Source organism: Cololabis saira, chromosome 4, assembly GCF_033807715.1.
Source record: "Cololabis saira isolate AMF1-May2022 chromosome 4, fColSai1.1, whole genome shotgun sequence".
Classification (NCBI taxonomy): Eukaryota; Metazoa; Chordata; class Actinopteri; order Beloniformes; family Belonidae; genus Cololabis; species Cololabis saira.
Window position 1 is genome coordinate 39,067,943 of NC_084590.1, and position 12,249 is coordinate 39,080,191.

At 42.6% G+C, this 12,249-nt stretch overlaps 1 protein-coding gene across 6 annotated transcripts in view; it reads left to right on the forward strand.

Annotated features, from left to right (window-relative positions):
• tiam1b (TIAM Rac1 associated GEF 1b) overlaps nucleotides 1-12,249 on the forward strand; it is a 71,332-nt gene that overhangs the window by 34,640 nt on the left and 24,443 nt on the right. For 5 of the 6 annotated variants that reach the window (XM_061719723.1, XM_061719729.1, XM_061719726.1 and 2 more), the window contains exons 5-16: nucleotides 232-688; nucleotides 953-1,125; nucleotides 2,230-2,454; nucleotides 4,153-4,338; nucleotides 5,623-5,769; nucleotides 5,910-5,987; nucleotides 7,228-7,398; nucleotides 7,598-7,702; nucleotides 8,159-8,240; nucleotides 8,434-8,520; nucleotides 9,978-10,190; nucleotides 11,615-11,715. In XM_061719723.1, the coding sequence (XP_061575707.1) occupies nucleotides 232-688; nucleotides 953-1,125; nucleotides 2,230-2,454; nucleotides 4,153-4,338; nucleotides 5,623-5,769; nucleotides 5,910-5,987; nucleotides 7,228-7,398; nucleotides 7,598-7,702; nucleotides 8,159-8,240; nucleotides 8,434-8,520; nucleotides 9,978-10,190; nucleotides 11,615-11,715 (2,025 nt within the window). The remainder of the gene's footprint in view (nucleotides 1-231; nucleotides 689-952; nucleotides 1,126-2,229; nucleotides 2,455-4,152; nucleotides 4,339-5,622; nucleotides 5,770-5,909; nucleotides 5,988-7,227; nucleotides 7,399-7,597; nucleotides 7,703-8,158; nucleotides 8,241-8,433; nucleotides 8,521-9,977; nucleotides 10,191-11,614; nucleotides 11,716-12,249) is intronic. The other variant, XM_061719727.1, reaches the window with a different exon arrangement.

Sequence of the window (12,249 nt, forward strand, 5' to 3'; positions counted from 1 at the left end):
AACGTCTGATGATACAGGGCCGACTCAGCACGCTTAGAACCTCGGCAGAATAGATACAGAAAAAGTATCTACTCGGCACGCCTCCACCCGCCTCGGCCCGTAGTGGAGAAGCGCAAAACCGGGGTGTGGGGAGTGGGTAGGTGCAGTAGGTGCTAGTGTAAAAGCGCCATTAGTGATGAAGACGTGTTTACCATGCCATCTCACCTGTTCTGTGCCTCTGCCACCATTCAGGACGTCACGGCCGGAGAGGGGAGCGAATATGATGACAGCGGGATCGACGGGGCGATGGTGGAGGCGGAGCACCAGTCCCGGCGCTACAAGACCATGTCGGCCTCCTTCTCCGTGTGCTCCATGCACGGCAGGACCCTGTTCGCGGGGAGCGACAGCGGCAGCAGCGGCGGCGGCGGGGCCAGCGAGTGTGCGCAGGGCGTGTACGAGAACTTCCGCCAGGAACTGGAGATGAGTTCCTGCCAGACGGAGAGCTTGGAGGAGGCGAGCTCCGCCCTGAGCGACGAGCAGAGCACCATGAGCTCCGCCTACCAGTCCGACCTGCTGCTCAGCGTCGTCCAGGGGATGGTCCGCAAGGCCGGCAGGCTATCCGTCAAGAACTTCCTCGTGCACAAGAAGAACAAGAAGGTGGAATCGGCCGCAAGACGCAAGTGGAAGAGCTACTGGGTTTCCTTGAAAGGTGCCGTAACAACACACTTTATAATCCTAATACTGCTTTACTCAGTCAGATTTAAAATGAAACGAAAGCCTTCTGCTAAGGAAGCTGTGGTGCACTTCTTTAGCTCGGCCACTGGAGAGCAGAGTGAAATTGCTGGAGAGAGTCTGTGGTTTTTTAAGGAAAAAAAACCCCAGAAACATCAACGGTGTCATTGTAATTGCTCCTCTGAGACTGAGGCCGGCAAGAGTCGGTCATGAAAAGTAATAGATTGTTTTAATTTTGCAGGATGCACGCTTTTCTTTTACGAGACTGACGGACGCTCGGGGATCGACAACAACAGTGTTCCCAAGCATGCCGTGTGGGTAGAGAACAGTATTGTCCAGGCTGTGCCAGAGCATCCCAAAAAAGACTTTGTGTTCTGCCTCAGCAACTCTTTGGGAGACGCATTTCTTTTCCAGGTAAGGAAAACAGCTCAGATCTACAAACAGTGGCATCATTTCCAGGACTAGTCCGTCATTCATTCATCAATTGCCTTGAACTAACTCTAAAGTACAACAAAGATTTCTATGGTGATATACACTAGTAATGATCGACAAACATTACCCTGAACTGTATCTGCTGTCATTTTTTTTTTAATCTTCTTTTTATTTCACAATAATTTTCACAATTCACATTTTCACATTCACGATTTCTATTCTACCCACATTCCTACCCTGTCCATAATTACCCTAGGGGAAAAAACAAACAACAAAAAAAAAACATACATTAAGGGAGAACAAAATTAAATAAATATTAAAAAAATAAATAAATAAATAAAAAAAATATATAATGGCAGCAACAGCAATATCAAACTATATATATATATCCATACATAGATACAAACATACATACATATAAGGCACAAGTTCGAAAATAGAGATACTCATTGGTCCCCTTTGGAAAAATTCTCCAGTTTTGAAAATAATGGAAACCAAAATTCTTGAAAAATATGACGTTAATGAAGTTAATTTTTCCAATGGTAAAAAAAACTGAAATTTGATTAAAAAAAAACTTGAAAGTTGGAGGGGAATCATCTTTCCAAAGAAAAAGTATGCATTTCTTAGCGAAGTATGTGATCATAATTAATATCCTGCTTTTTTTCATCTTAAATGTCAGGGGTCACTTGTCCTGTTTAACCTCTAAACTTCTCTAAGCTCTAAACTCTAAGCTTCCACCACATTTAACCATGATAAACAATAAAGCTAGATTCAAAAACAAATTAAGAAATGCAGTACTTAGTAAGGAAATCAGTTTTAGTTAGTTGGTTTATTCTGAAATTCTGAGTGTGTAAAATGGAATATTTTTTTGTTGTTTGGTTCTGGCTGGTTTCAACAATTTAAGGGTTGAATTCCTTTACAATCATTTTTGTTTAGATTAAGTTATGTAAGGATTGTATTTTATTGTTTTATGTGTGCAATGTTGGACCCCAGGAATAATAGTCTTCACTGCAGTGAGGACTAATGGGGATCTGTAATAGATAAATAAAAAAATAAATAAACTCCTGGCTTTTGTGCCCCGTGCAGACCTGCAGCCAGACGGAGCTGGAGAACTGGATCACAGCCATCCACTCAGCCTGCGCCGCTGCCGTCGCCCGCCAGCATCACAGAGAAGACACGGTCCGGCTGCTTCGGTCCGAGATCAAGAAGCTGGAGCAGAAGATCGACATGGACGAGAAGATGAAGAAGATGGGAGATATGCAGCTGTCGGCCGTCACCGACACGAAGAAGAGGAAGACCATCCTGGATCAAGTAGGTTTCATCCAGAAAGAGGCAAAACTGCTTGAGAAGGTTCCTAAAATCTGGGATAGGAACATTTGCAGCTAATATTTATTCAGCTTGTTGTAAATCTCCATGATGGTGAAAATATTTTATTTCAATTTCACCAAAAACTTTAGGTTTCCTGAAAAAGGTTTTACACACTGGATTATTGGAATGTACGGAGCCCCTAAAGGGACACGGATCTTTTTTTTAAATATATAATGAGTTTTAAGCGTGCGCGTGAAACCTTTAAGTGAGCACGTAAAGTTGTTCTACGTGAGCACGTAAAACGTTTATGCACTCACTAAAAAGTATCACGCGCTCTCGCAAAACTTATAAGTGAGCGCCTAAAAGTTGTTCTACGTGAGCACGTAAAAACAAGTACATGGGGGAGTATTTCTGGAACAGGAGACCCTCCAGTTGCGCCCTGCTCTGTTTATGAATGGAAATGACATTACAGGATTTAGCTGAGCTATATTTTAACCTGGGACTCCATTATAAGGACATTACCACTTTGCTTGCAAGTAAACAACTTTACGTGCTCACTTAAAGGTTTCACGCGCACGCTTAAAACTCATTGTAAAAAAAAAAAATCTGTGTCCCTTTAGGGGCTCCGTAGGAATGTGGTTTATTAAATTTTTTTTTTTACTTTTATGACCTTTTAATGGATTTAACTTAAGAGAAAAAGCAGTTTCATGGAAAAAACATCTTCATTTGATAGTTTACAACCTTTTGAAAGCATCGCTGCTTTTTTTCCCTCTTTTTTTTCGTCTGCATCTTCCTCCCAAAGTGCCTCCAGATAGCTGAATTGGTTTGACCTTTCTGTCATCTTGGCTCGAGCCGGACTGACCGTGACAAAGTCTGGCCGTTAGTGAGCTCAAGCTTTAGGGAAGGTCAAAGGGTGCACAGCTGTGAAGAAAAGAGACATGCGTTTACTTCGTAACACATTAATGAAAGTATCAATGCGAAATGTAAATCAGCACAAAAACTACTTAATATTAAAGAAAAGAGAGCTTAGAGAAGCAGAGAGCTGTATGATCAAATAAAGTCTGATATTTCTGAGATCTCTCACCAAAAAACGCCAGCTGATGCTTCCCCTTTTGAACTTGATAAACAGTTGGCGCTGGTCAGCCGCCCTCCATTTTCTCCATTAATTGCAAAGTTCATATTGTCTTCTGGGGCTCTGTTTACAGAGAGCAGAGATCAAATGGTCTTTGTTCAGTCGGTTAGGTAGTGCCTGGTCGGAGCTGTTCTGTTTGGCAGTGTCAGGTTTCAATTTGTGCCGAGCTGAATGGATATAAGACAGCTCCTTTTGAAAAGCTCAAGCGCTCCCATCCTCTATCTGCCAGTGGAATGTGCAGTATTGTTTCTCGGTCGCTGGGCTTCTTGGCAGCCAAACGGAGCCCTCCAGCGCCGCGCTGACCGCCTCTTCCAAACAGCCCATCAGGACCGTGACTGGGAGGGGACGGCCCAGTGAATAATCACCATGACCTGCTCTAATGCCCCAGTAAACATCCAGCCAGTAGGCGAAGAGGGGGCCAGATTGGCAACACTTTGACAAAAACCAGAGCTTACCGGAGCTCCTGGAGGAAAGAGAAGAGATGCAGCATCTTGATCTGAAGTTGACAAACGAGAACCTGGATAAACAATCACGTGGATGCGTTTCTGTGCCTCTCTCTCGTCCTGCAGATCTTCTTGTGGGAGCAGAACCTGGAGCAGTTTCACATGGATCTGTTTCGCTTCAGATGCTACCTGGCCAGCTTGCAAGGAGGAGAGCTGCCCAACCCCAAACGCCTCCTGGCCTTTGCCTCTCGTCCCACCAAGCTGGCGATGGGCCGGCTGGGCATATTCTCAGTCTCTTCCTTCCATGCACTGGTAGCTATCCTCTTCTTCATTCTTTGTGCTCGTGAATTGCTTTTGTGTTATTGTGTTGAAAGTAGGGCTGGGCGATATATCGAGATTTTAATATATATATATCGATATATTTTCAAACGCGATATGGTACGAGACAATATCGTTTATATCGATTTTAAATTTTATTTTTTTTATGATTTTGATATAGCTTATTTTGTGACAAATTGACTTGAATGTTTTATTTGAGATTTGCACAAATGTTTTGTTATTTGCACAACTGTCAACCTCAGTGGAAAAGTCTGCCTGTTACTGTCTACATTGTATTAATTGCACAGTGTATTTTAATTTAATTGTTATGCAGGAAAGGGATATTTGTTTTATTTTATTCAAGAAGCATTTTTATTCTATATATGCAGGCAGTTTATTTTTATTTCATGTGTTTTATACATTTGGATATTGTGCAGACCTCTGTTAATAAAGGTACCTGTGTGACATTTGGCACAAGGCTTTGTATTAAAACTGACTGTTTTTTTAAGGGTTTGCCTCAGACAAAAATGAAGCTAACAGAGATGCTATGCTATAATGCTTTGGGGGAAACCCCAATTATGGCACAGAAAAAATATTGAGTATCGCCATTCAGCTAGAAAATATCGAGATATGACTTTTGGTCGCCCAGCCCTAGTTGAAAGCAGCTATGCCTTCACTCATGTTTTTGCCTGCAGCTGGTGCTCACAAATGTGGCTTAAAACCGATGAATATTGAGCGACAGACATTATGTCAATATTGGGAACTGCCAGCTTTGTAACCTCGTAGTTGTGTGATGAACTGTACTTCTATTTGAATTTCAGCTCCTTGAATTTAATTGCTGCATCATCAATGCATCTCCTTTAATACACTTTGGCATCTCCAAGTGCTCCTGGTGATTTCCCTAACATGAGAGTTTATCCCAGAAACTGTCAAACCAGGCTTTTTTTTTCTTTTTTTGCCAATTAGGAGTCTTGTAAAGTGCACCAAGGTTGTACAGGCTACATATTATAACACCCATGTGGCCTCCACTGACATGCCTTTGGATCTGTTTTTTCTTTGTTCTCTCTGAAATCTCCCCGATCATAAAAAAGTTGACCTTATGATGATTATTATTATCATGCTCTCTTGCAGAATTTAGTGGTGTTTTTCATACTACGCTAATAAAATATTCAGAGATCGCCGTTCTTGCGAAATGTGGCGTGACTCGAGGTCAAACAGATTGCTGTCCCCCTGACTTGGCTCCGTGTTGGTCCTGACTGTGCTCGCGTGTTTTGGCAGGTGGCTGCTCGCACAGAGGCCGGAGTGAGGCGGCGTGCTCAGGCCATGTCCCGGTCCTGCAGCAAGCGCAAGAGCAGGTTCTCTTCCCTCTGGGGTCTGGACACCACCTCCAAGAAGAAGAACAAAGCCCATCCAACAGTCAGCCAGGTCAGCGCCGGCCTCTGCTCTCTCAGTCATTTCTAGATTTCTACGATTTATTTTCTTTTTTTTTCAGGATTGCTGTTGCCCTTTCCACATACGGTGATCCTTGTCTTTCTGTGAGTACTTGACTTCTTTTTCTGTCTCAGCAGGTCTTTGCTGATGGCGAAGAACCAGAGAAAAAGCCAGCAGATGGGATATATCTTGATTCCGTCAAGGAAAACTCAGTAAGGATGAATCACTCGTTATCTATTGGCCTGAATTAGTCAGCGAGGATGGAGTCACTTAAAAAACAGGTGGACCTTATTCAAATAAACCTTGAGCTGAGATTGACATCAATTAAATAACATCCCATTGTACTGTATACTCTCTTTACAATTATGGGATCTACTCAGGCATATTAGAGGATTCAGTTTTACTTCAAGCCTGAAGAAAATATAGTCATGAACCTTATTCCATGAAAAATGTATTCCTTACAGTTTTTCCTTGCCACTGTTTAGCTTCAGGCTTTTCCCCCACTAGGGGAGTTTTTACCTGCCATTGTTTATGTAATAATTGCTCGGGGGTCATGTTCTGGGTCTCTGGAAAGCGCCTAGGGCAGGGGTCGGCAACCCAAATTGTTGAAAGAGCCATAGTGGACCAAAAACACAAAAAACAAATATGTCTGGACTGGAGCCACACAAAATTAAAAGTCTTGTACAAGCCTTAGAATTAAGACAACACATGCTGCATGTTATATTAGTTATAACTGGGGGAAGAATTTTTTTTTTCATTATGCAGTTCGAGAAAAAAGTTGAAATGTCGAGAAAAAAGTCGAAATGTTGAGAAAAAAGTTTAAATGTTGAGAAAAAAGTCGAAATGACGAGAAAAAAGTCGAAATTTCGAGAAAAAAGTCGAAATTTTGGAGAAAAAAGTCGAAATGTCAAGATTAATGTTGAAGTACAATCTTGAGAAAAAAGTCGAAATGTCGAGAAAAAAGTTGAAATGTTGAGAAAAAAGTCGAAATGACGAGGAGTCAAAATTTCGATAAAAAAGTTGAAATGTCGAGATTAAAAACGAAAGGAAAAAGGAAGAAAAAAAAGAGGAAAAAACTGAAAAAAAGAAGAAGAAAAAAAGAGGAAAAAAGGAAAAGAGAAAAAAAAAAGAAGAAAAAAAGGTCAAACATTTTTGAAAAAGCTCCAGGAGCCACTAGGGCGGCGCTAAAAAGCCGCGGGTTGCTGAGCCCTGGCCTAGAGACAACTTTTGTTGTATTAGATGCCATGCAAATAAAATAAAATTGAATTGAATTACAACTACTTCATGGACATATATGAACTCTAGTAGTTTAGATGGAAAGTAAAGGTATAAAGAATTTCCTGTAGGGACTGATAAAGACACAGCAGTGGAGCCGGAAAGTGATTTATTTTAAATCGGAGTCGCAGTAATAGAAATCAAAAATTTCACACTTTGTATGTTTTTTCTTTAAAGAAAAGCGAGGAGGGAGCTGTGAAAAGTCTACCGCGACCCAACGCCGAGAGTGACATCTGGGTCCCTGACCACCTCACGCCCTCCTGGGTTTGCCTGCCAAACGACCAGCCCGTCCTGACCATCATCCAGCCGGGGGAGTCTGCCCTGTGGGTCCTTGAGTCCATCTGCAAGGTACGGCGGCCGCGCCGTGAACCGGTTTGCATTGTTTTTACATGACAGAGGTGTCCTCTGCGAGCATCTGCATCCCAGGACGCAGCGTGGCTCTTCATGACAGCATTTATTCAGGGAAAAAAAAAAAACTCCAAAAAACTGTCTTGTAGTTTCTGGGGGAGAAAAAAATGAAATCAAATCTTTTGTACTTGTCCCACAGGCTCATGACCTCGATCCAACCAAACACTACTTGCGACTCAAATTCCTCATCGAAAACCAAGTGCAATTCTACATTCCCAAACCAGAAGAGGATGTGTGCGACTTGGTATGTCACTGCGCTGGTGGAACATGATTTATTTTGTCTCTATATATAGATCAGCCTCTTAAGCTTGCGTATAGGTCAAGACATAGATTTAAATCCCAGAAACTGCATCTTTATTATGTGTATGAATCACCCCAGTGATTTGAAAAGAGAGTGCATTATGATGCATTTTAAGTAGGCTCTGTATTTCTGTTAAACTTTTCTAGGTTTCTGGGTTTCTGGGAAGATCCTGCTTGAGACCTGTAATAAATATGCCACTGATGCCCTTTTCATATTTGCATCGTGTCGTCAGGAGACAGTGCAGGGCAGAAAGACACTGCTTGAGCTGCTTTGTCTTGGAGCTCAGCAAATTGCTGCTCTCTTTTTCCTGCTGTCAATAACCCACCCACTGCACCGAGACTTTAGTCGGATGGAGTTTTTCTGATTTATATAATAATGAATTCCTTTTGTCGTTCACAGCTTTACAAAGAAATTGAGCTCTGCTCCAAGATAACAAAAGTAATCCAGTTTGACAGAGATGAATCCTGCATGATCGGCTACGGTAAGAAACCGTTTTTGTTGTCAATCCGTAACGTCGCCGGGCTCTTGTTGGAAGGAATACATTTCTTTTTCCTTGACCTACGCCTGACCCGTTTTTCCGAGCATTTCCACTGTTGTATATTAGTCATGTTTCTCTCCTTCTCCTCCTCCTCCCACCTACTGTTATTAGCACTTGTTTTCCTTTTCCTCCACAGGTTTCTCCATTTCGGTGGTGGAGGAGGATGGCGTACAGCAGCTCTACATCACTGATGTGAAGGCCGGGGGATTAGCCTTTGCTAAAGGTTCATTACGCTTTCATTTTTTTTGTCAGAACAGCTGCCATCTGATCCACTTAATGCGTCTGTCGCGTTACAGCAAAAAAAAAAGACGGGTTGCATCAGCTATTTCTCAGTGTTTTATAAACTCCCCCTTGCTTCAGTATAAAAATGCATATAAAGCACATATTTACCCAACAGGTAGGGAGGCGTTAAGTTGACACGGTATTTCCAAAGGGTGTTGATGACTATAATCATAAACACTCTTCTTCTCACTTGCCTTGATGAAGGATGATGAGATGACCGGAGTTAAGCAGCTGCTTCACGTCGCCAGCCCTGCAGTGGCGTTAGCCTGCAGGGTCGTGTGATGCCCAATTATTCCGCTAAAGTCGGTCCCAGTGCAGGACTTTAAGTGATGCTGAGTATCCGACATAAGATAACCAAATCGGACCTCTTAACAAATCATACACAGCTGAGTCATGCTGGTGTGTTTCTATGGAGCTAGAACAGTCTCATAATTTGCAAATGCACACACTGTTTCACAAATGCACAGGACAAGTTTCACAAATGTACACACCGATTTGCAAATACACACACCGTTTTACACGTGCACAGAACAATTCACACGTGCGTAGGACAAGATATACAAATGTATTTTTGATGCAGACACAAATATAACCTGATTTACAAACGTTTTTTTGTCTGTGAGCTGCGCTGGATTTGCGTGTGACTTTTGAGACTCTCCTGACGTGACTTGATCCGCAAATAAGTTTTCTTTAACACATCTGCAACCAATCAGATGTCTTCCTTTGTTTCAGCCAATCATAAGAGCGCACCCCACGTGGCGGACGATTTACTCTAAACCAATCAGATTAAAGGGGCGGATACACCTGCTGTTTGAACTGCGTTAGCGCCGTTCGCTTAGAAAAGTGATTAATATTTGGAGTTGGTGGAGTAAAGATAAATAAACAAGACAGCAACACGGGATGGAGAGGAGATCACTGCTCTGCTTTTCTTGTGATCTCGGTAAAGAAAACAGCGCGATCGGAGATGGTTTGTCGGGCCGTTCAACCAGAGCCTTCAGAAGACTGCACTCCAAGTCCTGCCGATGCAGCAACTGATGATGAGAAACAGCTATAGCTATAGATATTTCTGTATTTGAACTACAGGTGTCTGTTGTCTGTATGTGTGTGCATTTGTGAAACGGTGTGTGCATTTGTGAAACTTGTCCTGTGCATTTGTGAAACGGTGTGTGCATTTGCAAATTATGAGACTGTTCTAGCTCCATATGTTTCAAAGGCGAAGAAATGCTTTTAGAGCTGAATTTTGACTCTTGCTGTTTTACAAGTTTCAATGTCAATCGTCACTTGAGATTAAACTAATGTTGCCATCCTCCCTTTATGGCGGTAGAGGGAAATGTTGAGCTTGTGCATGCATGGATGACAGGAGAGTAAATCCTAACTGGTGGTGTTCCTGCGTCTCAGGTCTGAACGCCGGGGATGAAATTCTGCAGCTGAACGGAAAAGACTCTCACAGTCTCAATTTCTCTGACATGAAGACGGCATTCTCCCAACCCTCGCTGGCTTTGACTGTCAACACCCTGCCCTCAGTCGAGCGCCGCCAGCTTTGCTACCTGCCACCGCGCCGCTCGGATGCTGCAGAGGATCTCTACACTGACATCTTTTCCCAGAGTCAAGGTGAGAAAACCTGCCTAGACCAGTGTGGACTAATGTTTCCTTTCCTTTTCAAAGTACTGAAGGCCCGGTTTCTAAAAAAGATAAGAATAACAACTGAAAAGTTGACATTTATGCACAGTATGGTTTATCAGCTCACACGGCACCAGCAAAGATTTCTAAATTCAATTCAGTTTTCATGATATTTGCAGTAAAAAAACAAGTTTTGCTGTACAATAAGATTTTTCTCATGATAAAACAACAGCTCCTCTGACTGGGGTCCAGATAAAATAAACAAAACAAAATGTACTCAGCAACATATACATGGGGTTTTTAATTTTTTCGGCAGACTTGTGTGACGTATTTACATTAACTAACATTGAGTAGTGCCCAACTGTAGCAGATAAGGGGCCAAATGTTCTCAGATTGCAGAATCAGAAATACAGACAGGGATCTGTGTTAATATCTAATCAGAAAGAAGGCCATAGATGAGCAAGTTTTCGCAATCTACAACAACTCAAACCTCATACGTTTTGAAAGTGACTTGATTGAGAGCTTCATCATGGACTTTTAAAGGCTGAGTTATGGTTGTGCGCCAAAACGACGCCGTGCCTACGGCGTGTGGTACACGTCAACGCAGACCACACGCCGTCACTGACGCCGTCACTGACGCCGTCACTGACGCCGTCACTGACGCCGTCACTGACGCCGTCACTGACGCCGTCACTGACGCCGTCACTGACGTGCACCTCCCAAAAATTGTAACTACGCGTCGAGGCGAGGCAGACGAGAAGGCTGTGATTGGTTCGCTTGGAAGCAACGCATTTCCGGTTTCCGGTTTGAGCAGTCCTGAACTTTCAGTGCTCTTTTCTTCGTGTATGTGTTATTTATTTTTTTTTTATTTTTTTTTTTGCACAATAGTTGTCCTTATCACTTTGATTCACTGTGACCGGAAAAAGTCGGATAAACCATTTAGGAAAAGATTGCGAATTAGCGGTCACGGGGCGTACTGCACCGCGGAGAAATGGAGTGACGGAGAAGTCTGAAGGGTTCATGATGGCGTCACGGTGACGGCGCCGGCGCGACGGCGTAGGCACGGCGTTGTTTTGACGCAGAACCATAATTCAGGCTTAATGCGTCACCTTTGCAGTGGACAGTAACAGGACTGTGCTCCACGTAACAGACCTGTTTGTGACGAGCCTGACACACATAAGATGGAGTGAGGAGGTTTATTGACTGGTGTAAAAATGATGAGGTTTGAGTTGCTTTAGATTGTGAAAATCCCCTCCACGGTGTTAACAGATGGCTGTTTTTTTTATTTTGTAATCACAATTCATCCTTGATTCTTCAAGATGAAAGTGACACCAGTCACCTGCAGGAGAAAACCTACCTACAAAAAACCCATCATTTAACCGTTTGACACTGTTCTCCATTTGATGTGGATGCAGAGGAAATCCTGGACGTGGGTGTGGGCGTTCTGATCGAGAGCTCGGGAGACAGCCTGGAGGACGACTCCGAGACCTTCAGCGAGTTCGATGAGTGCAGGAAGGTAAGATGACAGAAAACACGTGACAGCACATCTTACATCTTCACTTGTTTCTTGTGCTTCGCAGCATTCCTGTCAGCTTCGTGTTGTTATGAAAGAAAGAAAAAAAACGTGTTTATGAACATTTATCTGCAGCACAGTTTGAGCGGCCATCTGTTACCGGCTCATTTTGTCTCGTTTATGAAAGTGGTGCAGTTTCCCTCCGTATTTACATCAGTGATAGTTTACAGTACAAATCTTTGTCGGGGTTTTCTTTGCCTTTTGTGACTTTTAACTATTTCTGAATTAATTAGTCTCTGATATCAATGGGAGCAAAATGTTCAAAATCTCCTTTATAGTTGAACAAAGTGCATATTTGGTGTCAGATGGTTTTTTATTCTGTGTTTAGGAGTCAGTGGCAGGTGGTGCATTAATTTTAACCTCTAAATTATTAACAGGACACCAACTGGAAAATGAAACTGAGAACGATGATGATTGTCAAGATGACTGTAAAAGAAAAAAAAGAAAAATCTGAAAGTCCTGACATGTTGGTTTGGC